Genomic DNA, 23,338 nt, shown 5'->3' with positions numbered 1-23,338 from the left:
TCCAATTTTTTTGCTACCACAAAGTGCAGCTATGAATATTTTTGTACAAGTATTTTTTCTTATTATCTCTTTGGGGTACAAACCCAGCAGTTGTATTGCTGGATCAAAGGGTATGCATTCTTTTAAAGTCCTTTCGTATAATTTCAAATTGCCTTCCAGAATGGCTGGATTAATTCACAACTTTACCAACAATGCATTAGTGTCCCGATTTTGCCACAACCCCTTCAATATTTATTATTTTCCTTTACTGTCATATTGGCCAATCTTCTAGGTGTAAGGTAGTACCTCAACATTGTTCTGATCTGCATTTCTTTAATTATGAGAGATTTAGAACACTTTTTCTTGTGCTTATTGATAGTTTTGATTTCTTTATCTGAACACTGCCTATTTATATCCCTTGGCCATTTGTCAATTGGGGAATGGCTTGATTTTTTTGCACAATTGACTTAGTTCCTTATACATTTGAGAAATTAGACCTTTGCCAGAGGTTTTCATTATAAAATCTTTTCCCCAGTTTGTTACTTCTTTTCTAATTTTGGTTGCATTGTTTTGTTTTGTTTTTTTGGTTACAGAAACTTTTAAATTTAATATAATTAAAATTATTCATTTTACATTTTGTAGGGTTCTCTATCTCCAGCTTCATCTTTGATTCCTTCCTTTCCCATAGATTTGACAGATATATTTTTCTATATTCACCTAATTTGTTTACGATTCCCCTCTTTATATTTAAGTTGTTTCCCCTCTGAGTTAATCTTGGTTTAGGGTGTAAGATATTAACATCTAAACCTAATTTCTCCCATACTATTTTCCAATTCTCCCAGTAGTTTTTGTCAAATAGTGGGTTCTTTTCCCAAAAGCTGGAATCTTTGGGTTTATCAAACACTATCTTGCTGCTGTCATTTACCCCAAATCTATTTCATTGATCCACTCTTCTATCTTTAAGACAGTACCATATAGTTTTGATGATCGCTGCTTTATAGTATAGTTTGAGATCTGGTAAAGCTAGGTCTCCATCCTTAACATTTTTTTTTCATTATTTCCCATGATATTTTGATCTTTTGTTCTTCCAGATGAACTTTGTAATATTTTTTAATTCTATGAAAAAGTATTTTAGTAGTTTGATATGTATAACACTGAATAAGTAAATTAATTTTGGTAGGATTTTAATTTTTATTATATTAGCTCATCCTATTCACAAACAATTGATGTTTTTCCAATTGTTTAGATCTCGTTTTATTTGTGTGAAGAGTGTTTTGTAGTTGTGATCATATAATTCCTGAATTTGTATTGGCAAGTAGATTCCCAGAGATTTTATTTTGTCTAGAGTAATTTTAAATGGAATTTCTCTTTCTAGCTCTTGCTGCTGGGTTTTGTTGGAAACATAGAGAAATGCTGATGACTTATTTGGGTTTATTTTGTACCCTGCAACTTTGCTAAAATTAATGATTGTTTCTACTACTTTTTTTTAGTTGATTTTCTTGGATTCTCTAGGTATACCATTATATCATCTGCAAAGAGTGATAATTTAGATTCCTCATTACCTACTCTAATCCCTTCAATTTCTTTTTCTTCTCTAATTGATACTGCTAGCATTTCTAGTGCAATACTAAATAGTAGTGGTGATAATGGGCATCCCTGCTTTACTCCTGATCTTATTAGAAAGGCATCTAACTTATCCCCATTGCAGACAATACTTACTAATGGTTTTAAGTAAATAGCTTATTGTTTTGAGGAAAGGCCCTTCTATTCCTATACTTTCTAGCGTCTTCAATAGGAATGGGTGTTGCATTTTGTCAAAGGCTTTTTCTGCATCTATTGAGATAATCATGCGATTTCTATTAGTTTGGTTGTTGATATGGTCAATTGTGCTGATGGTTATCCTAATACTAAGCCATTCTTGCATTTCTGGTATAACTCCCACCTGGTCATAGTGAATAGTCCTTATGATAACTTCTTGTAGACGTTTAGCTAGTATTTTATTTGATGTTTGCATCTATATTCATTATAGTTATAGTTTTATAGTTATAGTTTAGTTATAGTTAGTTATATTTATAGTTATAGTTATAGTTATAGTTATAGTTATAGTTATAGTTATAGTTATAGTTATAGTTATAGTTTTCCTTTGTTTTTGGTCTTCCTGGCTTGGGAATCTATAACATATTTGAATTGTAGAAAGAATTTGGTAAGACCCCTTCCTTGCCTTCTTTGTCAAATAGTTTGTGGAGTATTGGGATTAATTGATCTTTAAATGTTGGATAGAATTCACTAATGAATTCATCTGGCCTTGGTGACTTTTTCTTAGGGAGTTCTTTGATAGCTTATTCAATTTCTTTTTCTGTTATGGGATTATTTAAGCATTCTATTTCTTCTTCTGTTAATCTAGGCAATTTATATTTTTGTAAATCATCATTTCACCTAGACTGCCATATAACTGGGCAAAATAGTTGTTAACTATTCCCTTAATTTCCTCTTTATTAGAGATGAGATCATTCTCATTCTGTTAATTTGGGTCTCTTCTTTCTTTTTCTTAATTAGATTAACCAATACTTTATTATATTTGCTTTTTCAAAATATCAGCTCCTAGTCTTATCTATTAGTTCAATAGTTCTTTTACTTTCAATTTTATTAATTTCTCCTTTGATTTTTAGGATTTCCAATTTGTTCTTTATCTAAGGATTTTTAATTTGTTCTTTTTCTAGTTGTATGCCCACTTCTTTAATCTCTTCTTTATCTTTTTTGTTAATATAGGCACTCAGGGATATAAATTTTCTCCTGAGCACTTCTTCAGCAGTATCCCCAAAATTGTATATGTTGTTTCCTCATTGTCATTCTCTTTAATGAAATAATTGTTTCTATGATTTGTTCTTTAACCAACCAGTTTTGGAGAATAAGATTATTTGATTTCCAATTAATTTTTTATTTACCTCTCCATGTACCCTTACCAATTATAATTTTTGTTACATAATTATCTGAAAAGGTTGCATTTATTATTTCTGATTTTCTGCATTTCTTTGCAAAGTTTTTATGCCCTAGCAAATGGTCAATATTTGTAAATATACCAGGTGCTGCTGAAAAGGCATATTCCTTTTTATCCCTATTTAATTTTCTCCATATATCTGCTAACTCTAATTTTTCCAAGATTTTATTCACATCTCTTACTTCTTTATTATTTACTTTTGGTTTGATTTATCTTGATCTGATAGAGGAAGGTTGAGCTCTCCCACTAGTATAGTTCTACTATCTATTTCTTCCTTAAGCTCCAATACTTACTCCTTTAACAATGTGGATGCTATGCCATTTGGTGCATACATGTTGAGTACTGATATTTCTTCATTGTCTGTACTGCCTTTTACCTTCCTTATCTCTTATAATCAGATCTATTTTTGCTTTGGCTTTGTCAGATATCATGATTACCACTCTTGCCTTCTTTTTCTCAATTGATGCCCAATAAATTCTGCTCCAGCCTCTTACCTTTATCCTATGTGTGTCTACCTTCCTCATGTGTGTGTTTCTTGTAGACAACATATGGTAGAATTTTGGTTTTTAATCTACTCTGCTAACTACTTTCATTTTATGGGTGAGTTCATCCCATTCACATTCAGAGTTATGATTAACATCTGTGTATTCTCCATCATTTTGATTTCATCTTTTAGTCCTGCCTTTTCTTCTTTCACCTTCTACACCAGTGTTTTGCTTTTATCAGCCCCCCTTTTCCCACCTTTATTTTAATTTCCTTCCCAACCTCTCCCTTTCTTATTCCCTTCTTATTTCTCTTTAAGGTCTATTGATTGCCCCAAAACTTTCCCTCCCTTTTAATACTCCCCACCCCATATCTTCCACCCTTCTGTTATTCCCTCTCAACTTCCCTGTAGGCTAAGATAGAATTCTATATCCCCAATAGATCTGGCTGTTCTTCCCTCTCAGAACTTATTCCACTGAGAGTAAGGCTTAAGTATTATCTATTACCACTCTCTTCCTTCCCTTATTATAATAGTATTCTTCCCCCCACCACCACCACCATGAGCCAATTCAAGTAGTATAATTTATCCTATTTTTCTTCTTCCTTCAAGTTTCTCTTAGTAGCATACTCTTTTTTTCTGTTTCTCCCTCCAATTTTTTTTACATATCTTCTTAAACAACTTAATACCACAACCTCTGCCTAGGAATAATACTTCTATCTACTATAATAATGAAAACAATTTTTAAGAGTTACAGATATCATTTTTCCATATAGGATTATAATCAATTTGACCTTACTAAAGCCCTTAAAAATGTTTTCCCCCTCTTTCTTCTCTACTTTTTTTTAAGGTTCTCTTGAATTTTGTATTTGGACATCAAATTTTCCATTTAATTCTTGGAATACTTGGAAATCTTCTGTTTTGTTAAATGCCCATACTTTCCCCTGAAAGTATATAGTCAATTTTGATGGGTAGGTGATTCTTGGTTGTAGACCCAATTCTCTTTCCTTCATGAATATCATATCCTGAAACTTGTGGTTCTTTAGTGTGGAGGCTGCCAAATCCTGTGTAATCCTGACTGGGGCTCCTTGATATCTGAACTGTCTCTTTTTGGGTGCTTACAATATTTTCTCCTTGGCCTTGAAGCTCATGAATTTGGCAATTACATTCTGGGGGTTATCTTTTGAGGATTTAATGTAGGGGATGATCTATGGATTCTTTCAACGTCTATTTTGCCCTCTTGTTAAAAAATATTAAGGCAGTTTTCTTGGATAATTTCTTGTAATATGTCAAGACTTTTATTTTTTCCCCCCAGACTTTCAGGTAGACCAATAATTCTTAAATTGTGTCTCCTGGATCTGTATTCCAGGTCATTTGTTGTTTCAGTGAGATATTTCATGCTTCCTTCTATTTTGTCATTCTTTTGACTTTGCTTTATTAATTCTTGCTGTCTTGTGAGATCATTAGCTTCTACTTGGCCAATTCTAGTCTTTAAAGACTAATTTTCAGCTATTATCTTTTAATTTTTTCTTTTCAGTTTGGTTTATCCTGCTTTTCATGGTTTCCATCAGGTCAATTCTGGTCTCCAATTTGTTTATTACTTCATTTGATTTTTGTACTTCTTTATCCACATGGGCAATTTTTGTCTTTTAAGCTATTTTCTTTTTGTATTACTTTCATTTCTTTTCCCCACATTTCTTCCCATTTTTTCTTTCTTACTTTGTTCTTGAACTCCTTTTTGAGTTCTTCCAGAGCATGTGACCAATTTCCATTTTTTTAAAAAGTTTGAATGTGTTTGCTTTTTTGTCACTCTCTGCTATTGCATCTGATTTTTGCTCTGTTTTTCCAAAGAAATTATCCAAGGTCAAGAGCTTTTTTTTTTGCTGCTGCTTATTCCTTTTGCTACTAGTAGATTGGAGTTCCTGAATGTTCATTGCTTTCTTAGCTTCTGTCTTCCAGGACTTTGCCTTGGTAGTATCTATCCTTCTAAGTCAGAAGCTTGAACAAGGGCAGGTAAATCTGTGATGTTCTTTGTGTAGCTTGCATTTTAAAGCATTTTGCCCTTAGGCTGTCTTTCTAACCACTGTTGCCTCAGCTTTAGCCAGTCTCCCTTCTGCCCAAGCTCCACACTCTGCTGCTCAGGTTCTGTGCTGCTCAGCCTTGGCTCTCAAGTCTTGCTGCCAAGGTCTTGCACCACCCTCAGGGGTAAGTCTGTGGTGCCCTCAGCCAGCCCCCAAGAATTTAGAGACTTCCCTGGCCCTCGCTCTGATTCTGTCTCAGGAGGTGGTGTGGAGGAGGGGTGATCAGCTTTCACTTTAATAAGTGCAGTTTGATCTCCTTATAGCATGGGAATCCCCAAATACTGCCTACCTATAAAGCTACATCCAGTGGGAGAGCCTTTTTATTAATTCAGTTTTGATTTCTGTCCTTTTGAGATGCTTTGTAATGATATTGTAATATATGCATGTACATGTATGTAATATAATGGAATGGAAGGATGTTCAGAAGGCTCCTGCCACTATGCTGCCATCTTGGCTCCACCTCTCTCAGAATATAAACTTCTTAAGGACAGAGATTGTTAGTTTTTGGGTTATATATCCCCAGTGTTTATTACCATGGTGTCTGAAACTAGTAGACACTTAAGTGTTTGTGGGTTAGTTATTGCTTACTTTCTTGATATCTGCTACACAGCCTGGAACTATTTAAGATGACTTATCCATATGATCCAGCAGGTTTGTATATAGTTTCTAGATTGGATCATAGACATACACTATACACTGTCTTTTTTCCATTAGGTTGAAAATGGTAAATGGAAAGTACAATGGATTTAGAGTTAGGAAACTTGAGGTCAGAATGACCCTAAGACTCCACTAACTTCTGCCTTGATCTTCAGGTAGAATCAGGACATGGTCATCTGTCCTGACAGTTTTCCCCTTCAACACTGCCCATCAATTTAGGTCCAAAGACCCTCCTGCAATTCCTGAAATGGGGTAATCTCTAATCATCTTCTCAGCACTGGGCTGAGCTTTGGGGAAGAGCTGGTGATGGGCAGAGTGAAACATGCTTCAACATTTAATAACCATTCTGAACTCAGAACTCCAATTTCTGTCATAACCACATGCCTGCTCTAGTGCATATCTGCTTCTTGTTGAGGGGATAATAATCAAATAAACAGAACCATTGTTTCAGAGTAAAAAAGAAATCAAAGCAACAAACTGTTTTAATAGTTCAAGTCATAATTCTGCATTTTAAAGATTCTTACCCTAACCTACACTCCCAGCTCCCTTATGTTCATTCATGCCAGCTCCATTTATTCACTGTCCCTATCCCAGTCTTGCATTGTGTCCTCTAAAACCCCTATTCTATTGTTAACAAACTGTTCTGCATAATAGATCTTAGTCCTATGCTCTAGAAATGACTTTGAATGAATTTTGTATTTACTTATATATGTCCTTGTTGCTTTCTCCCTAAAAGAAATGTAAGCTTATTCAGGGCAGGCATTCTTTGATTTGCCTTTGTATTTGCAGAGCCTGGCACATAGTAGGTGCTCAAAAAATATTTTTGGAATTCTTCAATTCCTGTCTCTTCCAATGACTCACTTTGTCTCCTTGGGCAAGTCCCTCCCTGACTCTGACCTTCAGTTTCCTCACATGTAAATGGATTTGACTGAATTCGATTATCTCCAAATTTAAAGAAAAAGAATCTATTTGCATAACATTTAATTTTCAGTGTTTTTTTTTGAAATTGTGGTAATGTCCATCAGTTAAGAAATGGCTAAACAAGTGGTGATATATAATCATGTTATAAGAAATGATGAACAGGATGACTTTAGAAAAATCTTAAAAGATTTACATGAACTGATGAAAAGTGAGGTGAGCATACCCAGAAGAATATTGTATACAATGACAGCAATTTTGATGAGCAAGTGTGAATGACCTAGCTATCCTAGCAACACAATGATCCAAGATAATCCCAAAGGCTCATAATGAAAAATGTCATCTACCTCCTGAAAAAGAAGTGATGGAGTCTGAATGCAGACCAAAACATACCATATTTAATTTTTTGTTTGAGACTTTTTACACAAAATGGCTATGCCTAAATATGACTAGAATGTTTTATATGATTGTACAAGTAAAAAACATATAAAATCTATATCAGATTGCTTACCATTTCAGGGATGGAAAAGGAGAGGGAAAGTTGGAGGGGGAGAGTTTAGAACTCACTTTTTTTTTAAAGAACATGAAAAATTGTGGACAAAAATAAAATATTTTTAAATGGATTAGATGATTCTCTACTGTCATTTTCATCTTGAAAAGTCTAAGTGATGAATCTTCCTTATTATACTTCAATTGTTAAGGGAAAACCACATTAAATTAGTAAAACTTTGTGTACTGAACTTACCCATATAAATAGGAGTCCCACAAGTTGTCTGAAACATGGATTCACATCCGCCTTCCTTTTGCACTGCTAAACCAAAATCAGTCACCTAGGAGGAGAAACTCAAAAGTATCAAGGTGCAGGACTGCCATAAAGCTCTGTTTCCAAATGGAAAATTCAGTGGCATAAATGCAGAGCTTAGATAATAGTGATACAGAACTGCCTTTAGGAGGCCTTTTAAAAAACGCTTTACTAAGTTAATAAGAAGCACTGATCACACTATACTTTGGTCCTAATTTAATTAAACAAATACTTATTAAGCACCTAATAAATGTAATTTACTTAATTTAGAGATGAAAAAGTCCCTGCCCTCAAAAAAAGCTCATGATTTAGAAGGGGAAATAAAATATTTACAGATTTACCCTGCCTAACAGTAATCTCTTTCATGAATATATGACTAAGTGCTTAAACAACTGCTACAGTGCAATAATGATAACCATACAAACAGTATTATATATGGGATACATACATATGTATGTGTATGTATATACACACACACACGTGGCTTTGACCTTCAGGTCCTATATGTGTGCATATATACATACACATATGTATGTGCACATACACACAGGTTTGGAAGGAAGGTTGGCTGATATCTTGGTGTAGTAGCTAGGGATCCTAATTAGGGAAGGCCAGAAAAACTGGGAACTCTTATCCTGGAGCAGAATAGGAGAGAGCTAAACAGAGAGATTAGAGTAGCCCAGGGCAAAGGGGGAACCTAAGGAAGGGTATGAAATTGGAGCCCATTGCTAGAGAGAGAAAGGAACAAGTACCTATTAAATACTCATAATGTACTTTACAAGTATTATATCATGTGATCTTCACAACTCTTGGAAGCAGGTACTATTATGATTATTTAAATTTGAGGAAACTGAAGCAGATGAAGTTTAAGTGACTTACCTAGCGTTATATTGCTAGTAAGTATCTGAGACATTACTTGAACTCAGGTCTTCCTGACTCCAGGCTTTTCATTCTATACACTGTACAACCTAGCTGCCAGCTCTGGGCTCAGAGACATGGGAGATATGAGCCCAGGGTAAAGGAGATACTTGAGATATGGAGAAGCATGGAGATTGGTTTGGGAAGAGTGAAAGAGAGCTCAGGCTGGAACACTGGAGGGCTGAGTGAATAGGGCAGAGCAGCTGATGTGACCCTATCCATCAATCAACCAATGCTTTTTGTGTCAGTCACTATGTTTACCTCAAGGGACACAAAGACCAAAATGAAATAGCTCCTGAGGGCAAAGAGCTTACTTTCTTTTCAGGGGAGACTACATGTCCATATATTATTATAAAACACAAAATATTTAAAAGAGAAATGCCAAATGATTATGTAGGTGAAGGATATATAAAAATAATAAGCTCAACGAACTGATTATGGATATAAACTGATTAGATACTCTGCTTACTGTGCTTACAAAGTATCTTCAGTTTATATAAGTAAAGTAAAGCTCATATGTGGAACTTCTCTTCAGTGCTAGGTGCAAGGATGCTAAGGAGACTCTTATTGTACAAAACTAAACAATTATTGAGAATATAAGGATATAAAAGGATTTCTAACTCTACCCAAATAAAATGTCCTTGTTTCACAAGAAACCACTTCTGTTTCCACAGGCCACACTGATCCTTCCTGATCTGACTAACCCAAATTTTCCCTATTCTACAACAAACCAATACTATTATCCTTATAAGTATATAATTCTCAACTTCGTCTCCAAGTAATAACAATAACAAAGGCTAGCTGGCTGAGCCTCAGCAAGAACCAAGTTAGGACTCTGAGCCTTAGCAGACTCAGAGTCCAAACCAAAGACAAGATCTTTCTTTGGTCTTCTTAGAGATAAAACAATTTATGAAACAGCAATAGACAGTCACTAGTGTTTCCCAAGTTGGAAAAGGAAATCACTTAGCTCCTTTAGGTTTTCCCATCCTTTCTTCTCCTCAGACAGTGAGGAGAGGGAGAAAAGAAGATGTCACGTGCTCCCAGCACTGCAAGAGAGTGTAACTGCCATTCTCAGAGACCAACTGCCACACCCAGAGAGTAACTGTCACTCCCAGAGAGAATAACTGCCACAGCAAAACTGTTACACCTCCCCCACACACTGTCAACATTTGAAACTGACACTGTCTCAGATCTGTTTCAAATTCCAATTCTTTCTCAAGCCAGCTTCTCCACTTCTAATCTCTAAACTAATGTAACAAGACTTAATTTCTAATATCATCCTTATAGATGGCAGGAGATGGGGAGAGGATCATTGCTTCATTTAGAAAGTGGTGTGTGTGCGCTGAGTTTTGGCATAAGCAAGACAGTCTTGCCTATGGAGGTGGAAGGAGGTGGGAGTAGGTTCTAGAAATGGAGGTAAAAAGAGACAGGAACAGAAAGACTGTCTAGTTAGACTCAAGAGTGAAGAAAAGAACAACAATGCTCAACAAGATGGGAACATATATGTTGGGGACAGATAGGGAAGGAGTTTAAAAACAAAATAGAAGAGTTTACACATAATCCTGTGGGAATCAGGAGTCATTATTGTTTGCTGAATAGGGGAGTGACATGATCAGGCCTGAAATACAGGAAAATCACTTTGGGGAACAATTAGGTGGCAGTGGATAGAGTGGCAATTTCAAATCTAGCCTCAGATATTTCCTGGCTGTATTACCCTGGGCAAGTCACTTAATTCTTAATATTGATTCTAAGACAGATGGTAAGGGTTTTAAAACAAAAGAAAGAAAGAAAATCACTTTGGCAACCATGTAAGGGATAAATTATAGGGTAGGGAGAAACTTGAGGCAAGATGACCACTCATGAGGTTCTTTAAAAGTCTGGGTAAGAGCTAATAAAGGTCTCAGCTAGGATGGTAGAAAGAGAGGACAGGTTTGAAAAATGACAAAATATGTCAACTTACTGAATATGTGGGATGAGAGAGAAGAGTTGAAGAGAATCTTGAGGGAAATCTAGGTGACTGAAGGATGAGAATGAAATAGGGGAGGGTTTTGGTAGAAACAGTTTTGGACAAATTGACTTTGAGATACTTCCGGGACACCTAGTTTGAAATGTCCAATAGGCAGATGGAAATACAAGATTGTAGTTCAAAAGACTAGGTCTTGCTATAGATGTGGGAATTATCCGTATAGAGACAAAAACTGAACCTACCTAGATTGATGAAGTCACTGAGAGAGGGAGCATAAAAGTAAAGAGAAGAGGGCCAAAGAATAAACCTAGGAATGTGATATAGATGAGGAGTCAACAAAGGAGACTGAGGGGAGACAAGGGAGTGGGTAGAGAAGGAAAAGAAGAGTGGGAGAGGAGGAAAACCAGAGAAGATGAGAGAAATGACAAGAAAAGGAGAGTATAGTCAGCAGTGTCAAATGCTACAGAATTCAAGTATGAAGACAGAAAAGATCATCAGAGTTATTAGATGACTACTGGGAACTTTAGAGACAGCAGTTTCAGTTGAGAAATTGAGTGAGTGATGTGATGGGAAGCTAGAATGCAGAGGACTGAGAAGCAAGCTAAAAGAGAACAAAAAGATATAGAATATAGACTGCTTTTGCAGTTTTTAAGCATGGGGAAGCTTGACACTTTTGTAGAAAACAGGGAAAAACCAGAAAAATAGAGACAATGTCAGTGAGAGGGGATACTAGTAGCGATAATATGCTGAAGAAGATGAAAGAACATGGATTCGGTTTGACTGTAGCTATAAGGAGAGTCTTTTCATAATCATTTGAGCTTAAAAGCAGGGAAACATTGGGAATGATTCCATTGGGTTTTGAGACTTAACTAAAAGAAAGGCAGTGCATGGTTAAGGTTTTAGGCACAAGGTGGTGATTGATGGAGATAGGCAGGTAGGTTCAGGAGAGGGGCTAAAAGATCAAAATGGTCTTTAGTTATTGAGAGGTCAGAGGAGAGAGACTAGACCTATGATTTCACTGATAGAGGGGATCCCAGGTAAATAAACTCCCTCTTTCGATGTGAGTGAAGATCTTTGCTGCCACTTGTAATCCTAAAGAGTTACTTAGAACAATGTGAGATCACATTACTTGCTCAAAATCATGTGTCCTGTCTTTCTGGCTCTGAGGTAGCTCTCTGATGTATACTACACCAAGGCTGCTTCTCATTTGTTGAATGAACTAAAAGAAATGTCACAATGGGATTTTGTAGCATTAAAGAGCATGTTAACATATTAATGGCATTATTGGAAAATGCCATTAGTTGTGACAATTTTATGGGGAGTATTCTTGCACATAAATAACTATAATACAAATTAGAAAGTGTTAAGTATAAAGGAGAAGTCTAACCAAAGTTTTAAAAGATATTTGAAAAGGAATAAACCAATTTGGGGAAGTGTCACATAGGTGGTGACATAAAAGTTTTTAGATTCTTGAAGGGAGAGATTTTTTTTAATTCTTTTTTTTAATTAACAAAAACATTGATTTTTCTCTCCTACCCATCTCCCTATTAGAAAAAAAAAAGAAAATCCAAACCATAACAACAATATGCTTAGTCAAGCAAAACAAACTCTCATGGGCTATGTCCAAAAATGTCGTATTATGTACCTTGAGTCCTTGATGTATCTGTCAGGATGTGGGTAGCATGCTTCATCATTAGTCCTTTAGAATCGATATTGGTCATTGCATTGATCAGAGTTTTCAAGACTTTCAAAGTTGTTTGTTTTTTCACATTGTTGCTATTGTACTGAATACATTATTTTCTTGTTTTGTTCATTTCATTGTACATCAATTCATGTAAGTTTTCCCAGGTTTCAATGAAACCATTCCTTTCATCATTTCTTCCTGCACAATAGTATTCTATTATATCTATATGCTATAATTTATTCAGCCATTCTCCAATTTCTGGGCACCATGAAATATTACAAAAGATGGAAATAGAATGATGTCCATTCCAAGTATGATAGTTTGAAAAAAGGAGATAGGAAATGGATATAACAGAAAGGAAAATGATAGTCCATTTGGTTGGAGCATGGAGTATGTAAAGAAAAGGAATATAGAAACAGGATTGTTAAAGACATTGAATGCTGGGTTAAGGAATATGCATTTTATTCAGTAAGCAATGATATAACCATTGAAAGTTTTTGAGTAAGAATCATCTATGCTCAGACCTATGTATTATGAAGGTTATTTTGGTAGATGTATGCAGGATTAAAGAAGGGAGAGATCAGAAGTAGTGAAAACAGTTGTAAAAACTACAGTAGTTCAAATGGGAGATGATGACTGCTTAAGGTTCACTTTCAGGTTTGCTCCTTTTTCTATGTGAAGGGGGAAGAATTCTGTGGAAAATAGGATGGATATTCACATTAAAAACACTAATAAGTATAGACATGGATGGGTCATTTTTTAAATATAATTAAAAGATATATTTAAAATAGAGACTAGCTATTGTTTTCAGTGTAGGAATACTAGAAACTTTCCTGGTACAAACAAGGATAAAGCAAAGAGACTCCTTTCCCCATAATCACTTTACAGTTCTACAGTTTTAGAAATACTAGTAATGAGACATTAAGTGGTTATTAAACATTTCCTCTTCTCTTTTCTCTCATATCATCTACTCCCCCTCCCTTCTTAGATGAAGCACCTGACAGATTCCTGAGGAAAATCAGGGTCATTTGCTGTCCACTTTTTATCCTCCCCTTATCTTCATTTCACAACTCCTTGGACATCATCACTATCATCTCCTTTATTTCTTGAAAGAGCTACCTACATTTATTTTCAATTTCTTCTCTTCTAACCTCAATATATCAGGCTTCTGACTTCATCATTTAGCAGAAACTACTTTCTCCGAAGTTATCAATATTCTCTTAATCAACAAATCAAAACCACCACTCATTTCTCTCGACCTTTCTGGACCAATTGGCACTACTAACAACCATCTCCTCCTGCATACTCGCTCCTCTCTAGATTTCTGTGACACTTTTCTCTCTTTATTTCCCTCTTTCCTGTGTGACTGCTTCTTTTCAATATCCTTTGCAGGATAAGTATCCACATCACAACCAACTATGAGTTAGCCCAAGACTCTATCCTGGTTACAGTTATCATCTCTTTCTATACTCATAAATAATTTAACAATGGGTTCAATTATCATCTCAATGTCAATTATTTCCAAATCTATATCCAGCACTAGTCTTTCTCTTAACCTTCATTGCTACACCCTTCATTGCCTAGTGAATTTTTCAAACTGGGTGTCCTGTAGACAAACTCATCATCTTTCCTCCAGACATTCCTTATCCCAACTTCTGTTGGGATACCATCCTCAATGTCATCTACAGTAGACAACCTCAGTGTTATCCTCAATTCTACTCTCCTTCATTTCTTTATTTCCAATAAGTTGCCAAATCATGCCAATTCTATCTTCAACACATCTCTCAAACCTGTCTGTCCCCTTCTCTCTACATACATAATCACCATCCTAGTTCAGGTTCTCATTGAATCATCAGGCAAGTTCATCTAGTTTATGGCCAGAACCTCTTAACTGATCTCTTTGACTTGAGTTTTTTCATACTGTAATGTATCCAATACCACATCGCTAGCAAGATGAGTGTCCTAAAATACAGGCCTGACCATCTTTTTCCCCTTTTCAATAAATGCCAATGACTCCTTCTTCCTCTAGGCTTGAACTCTACTGTTTTATCAGTTAAACTCTTCACAACCTGGTGCTATTTAATTTTTCTAGACTTATTACATAGTAATCTCTTTGATCATTAGTTGTTTTTTATTACTAATAATTTTCTTCAAGATTCAGTCCTAGAACTACCTTCTTTATGATGTCTTTCATGGTGCCTTAGCTGCAAGGCTTGCTCCCTCTCTCCTCCTACCTCCTGTTATCTTGTACTTGTTTTGTGCATATGAACATCTTTGTCAACCTTTAATAAATGAGATTTTCTATTATTATCTTATTTACTTCACTGGGTCCACAAAAGGGTCAGTACTTAGAAGAAGCCAAGTCAGACGTCCAAAATCTTTTAAATTTTAAAGGTCAAAATAAGTTTGTTCATGTTGATTTCTTACATTGCAAAATATAGCAGATTTTGGCATATTTGTTCCCAAACACCTATCATGTTTCTATTATTTTAAAAGGTATCACAATAAAGTCAGTTATCCTTCTACATATGTTACTGGATATTACTATTTTATTATGTTATTATGAATCATAATTTGCATATCACTTCTTTTCTTCATTTTTATTTCCCTGAATTTTTAGAACATAAAAATTCAAGTAATATATCATTAAAATAAAAAAACAAACTAATGAAAAGCTGAACTTATGCAAACGAATAATACTGGAGCTCAACTGTCATTACCTTGACTTTTTCATGCAATGTTATGTACTTAAAATAAAAAACTCCCTTTCTGGGTTTGGACTCTAGGCTGGATTCCAGTATTGAATACCAAGATAAAAAAAATCCAATGTGTTAACTGAGAACACAGTAAAAAACTTGGGCTTTCATTGTGTTTTAGGGTTTGTTACATTGTTAATTGGCAGCCATGAACAAAATGTATTATTAAAAAGAATGATTGTGAATATTTAGAAAAGGAAACAGTTGTCACAATGTCTGTATACTTTCATCAAGAACAGGTCATGTCACTAAAATGTTCAAACACTTTGATTTGGACATCCTCCTACTATACTAAGTATTTTCCCTAAGGATAGGAAAAAAGGTTTGATATACAGAAAATATTTGTTCTGGTCTTAGCAAAAAGCTAGAAACAAACTAGTTGTCCATTAATTGAGAAAAGGCTAAACAATGAGTGGTCCATTAATGTAATAATAGGATATCATTCTACTATAAGAAACAATAAATATAAATAATACCAAAGAGCATGGGAAAACTTCTATAGGAAATAAGCAGAACTAAGAAACAATATATATAATTTTTACAATGCTATAAATGGGAAAACAACAAAAACACAGCTGAATATAATGTATTTGTAATGATAGATCTTGTTTCCAGGAAAGAGGACTATTCACCTTTCCTTCTTTGTAGAACTAGGGAATAATATCTGTAGCATCAGACTCAGTTGATTTGTTGGTTATTTTTGCCAAGTTGCTTTTTTTTTTCTACATGAGGGATGGTTCCCCAGCAAAGGGAAAGGGGGTGAGTACTTATAGTTATTAATGAAGATGACTAACAAAAGATATTTCTAGTAGTAAAAATTTAAAAGGATCTGCCATGCCATGCTTATTTCAATACTCTTTTTTTTTTTTCCAGAGGATCTTGAGACTGGGAAAGCTTTTGAGAAAGTTTCATATTACTCATGTCAGATAGAGAGACATGGACTAAACAATAGTATATCTAATTGGATTTGGAATGAACTAAATGACTGAGCCCAAAGGTTATTCTTGTGGGGACATGGTTTCTAGAGGAGCATCTCAAGAATTTCATCAATATTCTTTTGTTTCTTTTACTTTTCTGAAATCTCCCCTACAAAACACCCCTCTCCTTCCCTGTAAAGCTTTCCCTTATAATAGATATAATCAAGCAAAATAAGTATACATATTGACCATGTTTGTCTCATTCTGCAGTTCTCTAATAAGAAGGGGGAAGCATGCTTCATCAACAGTTGCCAGGCATGAATAATCATTAGATTGATCAGAATTCTTAGAGCTTTCAGCTATTTTCATTTACAATGTTGCAATTATTATATAAACTGTTCTCCTGATTCTGGTCTAGGAATTAGTTTATAAAAATCTTCTCAGGTTTCTCTGAATCCATCCTTTTGCCATTTCATATGGATTATTCAATGGTTTACAGAGTTTAGTGATATTTTGGGAATTGTTCCAAATTGCTTTCCAGAATGGCTGGACAACTTTGTAGCCTGACAACAACACATTGATGTATCTACTTTCTCTAACCCTACCAACAACTGCCACTTTAATTTTTGTCATCTTTGCCAATCTGAATAGTTGGAAGTAGAATGTTGGAATTGATTTAATATGTATTTCTCTTATTATATTTGTCAATTTTCTTCATATTACTGTTAATAGTTTGCATCTCTTATTTTGAGAGCTATTTAATAGCCCCCTTGGCCATTTATCTCTGATAGTGCTTCATTTTTTACACTTTAACAATTCCACATATATTTTGTATATATTTGTTTATATGTGTGTATATTGTATGTATATATGAATGTATATATGCATATTGATATAGCTATCAGTATACAGTGAAATCTTGGTACTCAACAGTTTGGAATTCTTCAAATTTGATATTTGATGCATTTTGACGAGAAAAAAATTGTCATGGTCAATATTAGTTCGGCACTCATGCACTTGCTAGAACTTGTTGGCATCGAGATCTTGGAAAGCATAGGCCTACTCCAGTGAAAACAAAGGATCACATGCTAGTTCAAGAGCATAAAGAAAGAACTCAACACTGAGGAGCTGCAGGAACTTCAAAAGGAGCAGTAACAGCTAGTGGCAGGAGAGTTTTCTTCATGTGAAAAGGAGGCAAAGGAGGATATCCCCACTTCATTAATCAAGGAAATGTATGCAAAATGGGTAGAAGTGCAAAACTTTGTTGAAAAATATTTAACAAGCAGAATTACAAATCTGTTAAATAGCCAGGCCATTTCCCAATTTAGGGCAATTTTGAAATGTAGACCCAAAAAAATTGTTGGATAGGTTTTTTGTGATCCTGGTGGATCTCAAGCAGGATTCAGTGGTGATAAAGAACATAAAACAGAAAGAAAAAGAATGCTAGAAGGGCAGTTTCCCTCAGATATTACAGAAGGAGACTCCTTTTCCAGATAATAATATTTCTTCTCCCTACCTTCCTTTTGGGCAAAGAATTCCTCTCAATACAGGTAAAGTTAGATTAGAGTCATTTTATTTAATCTGATTACTGTTTTTATTTATGTCTATGTATTATTGTTTATTTAGTAAAATATGACTCCATTAATATATATTATGCCTTATAAAAACTGAGTTTTCTGGGCATCTGAAACAGATTAATTCAATTTATATTATTCCTTATGAGAAAAATTCATTTGGTACTCAACCTTTTGGGGACTAGACCTGCCTTCTGGAATGGTTTAATGATGTGTACCAAGGTACCACTGTATTTGTGTTTGTGTATGAGTATATGTGTGTGTCTTTTTAATATCCATCCTCTAACTGAGAAAGGTATTATAAAGATATTTTCAGAATTCATAGTTTCTCATAAATCTAGCTATATTGATTTTTTTGTATGAATACTTTTTGATTTGTTACAATTACCTATCCCTTGGTCATATATACACTTAGAATTTATTAGAGTATTTGGTGTTAGAAGTTGATCTAAACCTAATTTCTGCCAGATTGCTTTCCAGTTTTCACAGCAGTTGTTGAGCAGTGTTACTTTCCCTGCTACTTGTGATCTTTGGGTTTGTTGAATACTATGTTGTCATGTTCAATTGTCTCTGAGTCTTTAGTATTCAATCTGTTCCACTAATCAACTTTTCTATTTTTTAATCATATAGCTTTGATGATTATTCTTTTGCAACTTAGTTGTATATCTGGTAGTGTGAGTTCCTTCTCACTTTCTTCATTTTATATTTCCCTTCAGATTCTTGATCTTTTGTTCTTCTAGAGGAGGAAATGTTATTATTTCATCTAATTCTTTAAAGTAACCTTTTGGTAGTTTAGTTGATATAACACTGAATCTATAGCTTAAAGTAGTAGAATTGCCATTTTTATTTTATTAATATAGCTCAAACACATTTAATATTGCTCTAATTATTTAAGTCAATCTCTGTAAATATTATTTTATAATTTTATTCATATAATCTCCATATGTGTTTCAGTAGTTTGACTCTTAGCTATTTTATATATCCTGGAGTTATTATAAATGGTATTTCTTCTCTTTCCTCCATGCCACCTAGGCCCCAAAGTAGTGGTGTCAAACTAAAATTAAATCATACATGAAAATGCCTATGGGCTACATATTTATTTGGTTTAAAATAATTTGCTGTATTTTCTTTATTTTGTTAAGTATTTTCTAATTACATTTTAATCTGGTTTTGTATCATACTCAGGAGAATTATGGATCACCTGCATCACATAGGTCATGTATTTGATACCTTTACTCAGGAACTAGTATGCATTGTTCAGGGTAGATGCTTCATAAAGGTTTATTGCATGGAAATGAATTAAGGAACAACAAATTTGACTAAAATCCTTGATTAACTATTTAATCAACAGGAATCCATTAAGTACCTATTGTCAGGCATTGGGGATTAAATGACAAAACCCCCAAAAGTCTTTGTCATCAAGGAGCTCATAATATTAAACAACATATATATGTAAAATTAGTAAATACAAGATAATTTGGGGAAGACATACAGTTAGGCAAATCAGAAAAGACCTAAGTAGAAGATGGTGCATGAGCCAAGCTTTGAAAGAAACTAAACACACTAAGAGTTTGAAGTGAGATAGGAGGGACTTCTAGATATGAAAGATAACCTCTCTAAAGGCAAGGAATGGAAAGGCATTTGTGAAGAACAGCAAATAGACTGTCCTGACTAGATGGAGAGTGTATGAAAGGAAGTACAGTACAATTAGTCTGGAAAAGTAAGCTGGAGTTAGATTGTGAAGAGTTTTAAAAAGGAATTTGTATTTTATTCTAGAGCCTAGATAACCACCAGAAGAACAGTGAATAGGGAACAGACCTGTGCTTTAGGAATATCAACTTGGAGAGGACTGGATTAGAGAGAAGAGAGACTTGAGAAACTGAGACCAATTAGGAGGCTATTACAATAATTCAGGTGAAAGGTTATGAAGGTCTAAGCTAATCTGGTGGCCCTGAAGGTTAAAAGAAAAGGACAGATGAAAGGTATTAGAGAGGTAGAATCAACAAGACATTCAGCATATTAATTGTAGTTCATGCTGGATCCTTATATGTATGGTCTAGAATGATAAAGGAAGTTTCCATTGTGGAATGTAGGTTCAAACAATTTCTTCACATACTTGAATTCTTTAATGCATCTGTGATATTACCTGGTTAGCTTCTTCCCCCAAAGTTGCAGATCATAACTCATTCATAGAATCTTTTCCTGCGTGAATCTTGTCATTTCCCAAAAAACTCCATAGCAGGCCAATCCAACACACTGGAAGCCTTCCACTGACTCTTAGCACTATATGGGTACCAGTGCCCCTATGTTATCTTTTCCTTTTGTTATACAGTCAGCCTATGTCTTTTCCCAATAGTGCACCTCTCTCTGGTTTTCTTAAACCTTTTTTTTTTTAGTGTGCAATGCAACATTGGTAATATGTAGAGACCAATTTAAGTTCACCACACATCTCACTATTGTTCTTGGAATGACCTACACTTTAGATCATTAAAAGACTGTCACATTATTTGTAATCATATAGATTCACAGAATAATAATGGAGTTTAAAAGACAAATTTTTATGTCACTCTTGGGGTCACTGAAGGCCTGGTATAATTTCCCAGTCTCGACTTTCTTTCTCCTATTCAATTCTATAAACAGTTCATTCTCCACCTGTAGTGGCTGCTTAATATATTAATAATGAAAGTCAAGTTCAATATCTGTCCATCCAATCAGACATCATAATCACAATAATAAGCATTCTTCTGCTACTTAGTTTTTACTGTGTAGATTGTTAGGTTGAACTTTCAAGTTATTGTAAAATTTTATCTATGGGTAATCCCTCTTCCATTTGAGTTTTATGCCAGACATCTTCTATCCAGTAATGAATACATTTACTAAACATATAAGGACCTGCTTTTGCTGCACTTCACATTGGATGATTGCTATTTCTGCTACAGCATAGATCAAGTAATCTTGTATGAACTTTATACATATGTAAATATACATATATATATACATATATATAGGAGCTTGTTGAAGAAGAAGCTTTTAAGGCTGAATTTTGGTTTATCCATCAACAAATACTTACTAAGTACCTACTATCTGCTAGGCACTGGAGATATAAAGAGTAAAATGATCCCTAATTACAAGGAATTTGCATAGTCTTTTTGTAATCAGCAAAAATAAATGTAATAAGATCTTATATTAAATTGTATGACTAAAAGACATGATTTGCTATATATATCCTTTTCACAAGCCTGACTACTTCTTTATTACATTTTTATCAAGGATACCATCTTGCTAAATGTGGTGATACATACCTGTTCTATAATCCCTTTCATGGGAAGCTGTAGGTAGTGGATTATATAATTTGGAAGTTCTGAGTTACAATAGGACTAAAGTCAGTTGGATGTCTACACTAAATCTAGCCCAAATATTGGCAAACCTCTAAGAATAGAAAACCACCAGACTGCCTAAGGAAGGTTGAACCAAGCCAGGTAGGAAATAATAGAACAGGTTAAAGCTTCCATGCTAATTAGCATTGAAATAAGACCAATTTTTAGCTACTGTATTTCTAATATAAGTATTATTCTTCTTCCTTTTTATATCTTGAAAATCAAACCCTCAGTACTTTAAAAAGTTTTTCAGGGGGGCAGCTGGGTAGCTCAGTGGATTGAGAGCCAGGTCTAGAGATGGGAGGTCCTAGGTTCAAATCTGGCCTCAGAAGCTTCCCAGCTGCGTGACCCTGGGCAAGTCACTTGACTCCCATTGCCTAGCTCTTACCACTCTTCTGCCTTGGAGCCAATTGGCTCCAAGATGGAAGGAAAGGGTTTAAAAAAAAAGTTTTTCACCTTCAGCATTCTTGGAATATATTTATCTCTGTTTCTTTAGTCTCATTTCTACTTCATCATGTAGCACATTAGAAACTGAGAATTCAATATCCAGGTGCTTTGACTTTGTTATTGATAAAGAAAATACTTTCTTGTTGAAAGGTTTATAGATCCTTTCTTTTGATGATTTCCTTCCTATTTCATCCTTAAAGGCTCTTAGAATGAATGAGCTAGCTTAATGCATCTTCCACAAGTTTTTTTTCCCTAAACCTTATTTTTTACCCTTCATCTCTTATTGTATAAGACCATACTACTCAAAATCTTCTACCATTGTATTCCCCAAGGTTTTGAAAATGAGTTTGTATTACAAACCAGGATTTCCTATCACGTTCCACAACTTCCTGTTTGGCAAGGAGATCAAGTATTTGAGAGCTAAGGAGATCAAGTATTTGGGAGCTGAAGTGATTCTTAGGCTCTTTTGACTTCCTCGTTATGGAAATATATGTTAGAGATCTATAGTAAATGGCAACTGTTTTTGTTATATCTGTTCCTTTATCCATTTTCTGGCATCAAATAGCTTGTTTGAATAAATCAGTGGGGTTATTTTAGTTGCATACTACATCTTCACCTTGTTTTGGTCCTTCTAAACTAGTGTTAATTTTCATCTTTACATAAGCAGTTCATTCATCATCAGTGGTCATTCTGTTCCCATCTGGTAAATTGTAAAATGGTAAATTTCTTTCCCTACCTCCCTGCTCTCATGCATGCATGTGTGTGTGTGTGTGTGTGTGTGTGTGATTTTGTTCTTCATCTCTATATCCAGTGCTTTCAGACCATCTTCTCCAAGAAAGTAATCACAACATAAAGGTGTAAGGTTTCTATGTAGTCTATAAGACTTTGATCCCTTATTTCCTAACCCTAAATCATATTTACCAACACATTTTTCACTATCCTCCTTTATGCCGACCTTTGTACTGAAGTCACTAAGTATTAAAGTATATGCTCATTTAGTTTGGAGTGTCATGAGTTTCTACTTGAATTTACTTATTTCCTTATCCTCTACAACAAATGACAAATGTTAATTTATAAAACTCAATCATGTTCAAGATAGCCTTTTGTTTTTGCAAATGTTTACCCTGAGCACCACAACAGATGACTAAACAGTCCCATGAAATGTCTCTTGTTGCCTTCAGACAATAATACTTACAGCTGAATTAAATGTGTATGTACAATGAAAAGAACTTTAATAATTCCTTGATTTACCTCTCCAAATAGAATCTGGGGGTTACCATTGACATTTTGCTGAAAATTCCTTAAATTTTCTAGTTTCATTTATACCAAGAATGTTAAGATTAATATGATTCAGTTCGACAATAACATGTCAAAATTTTGTCACTGGACAATCTCACATTATAATAACAAGTTAATGTTAGCATAAAAACAATATGGTTTCTAGGACCCTCTTTCCTATTTTTTAGTATTCTGCTAGTAAGAAAACGAGGTCACTAAGGAGCATCTATTATTTTTCTTTGCTTTGTGGACTGACACAACCAAATAATTCATCATCTAGTTAGCAGCTGGTCAGCTTACTGGTGATGCTCTTCTTTCTGCTCAACTAAGTTGGCCTAAAGCCAGCAGACAAGTTTGTCCCTACCTGTCACCGACTCTTTGCAGCAGGGTAGAGCTGCTCAAACTTGTGCTCTCCTGGCATACCTTTTCAGAAACCATGTCACCTCCATGCCATGCAATACCAGAGTAGGAGTTTGGTGAAGGTCTGATATGTGGCAGACACTTC

General features: G+C 34.7%; 1 protein-coding gene across 8 annotated transcripts in view; it reads right to left on the bottom strand.

The window, feature by feature from the left end:
• The window catches only part of STK33 (serine/threonine kinase 33), a 331,524-nt gene that overhangs the window by 58,256 nt on the left and 249,930 nt on the right, over window positions 1–23,338 (bottom strand). For all 8 annotated transcript variants that reach the window (XM_056802155.1, XM_056802154.1, XM_056802150.1 and 5 more), the window contains one exon: window positions 7,860–7,944. In XM_056802155.1, the coding sequence (XP_056658133.1) occupies window positions 7,860–7,944 (85 nt within the window). The remainder of the gene's footprint in view (window positions 1–7,859; window positions 7,945–23,338) is intronic.

This window comes from Monodelphis domestica, chromosome 6, assembly GCF_027887165.1.
Source record: "Monodelphis domestica isolate mMonDom1 chromosome 6, mMonDom1.pri, whole genome shotgun sequence".
NCBI classification, from domain to species: domain Eukaryota; kingdom Metazoa; phylum Chordata; class Mammalia; order Didelphimorphia; family Didelphidae; genus Monodelphis; species Monodelphis domestica.
The sequence above is the reverse complement of the archived record's forward strand: the minus strand, read 5'-3'. Positions and strand labels throughout refer to the sequence as shown.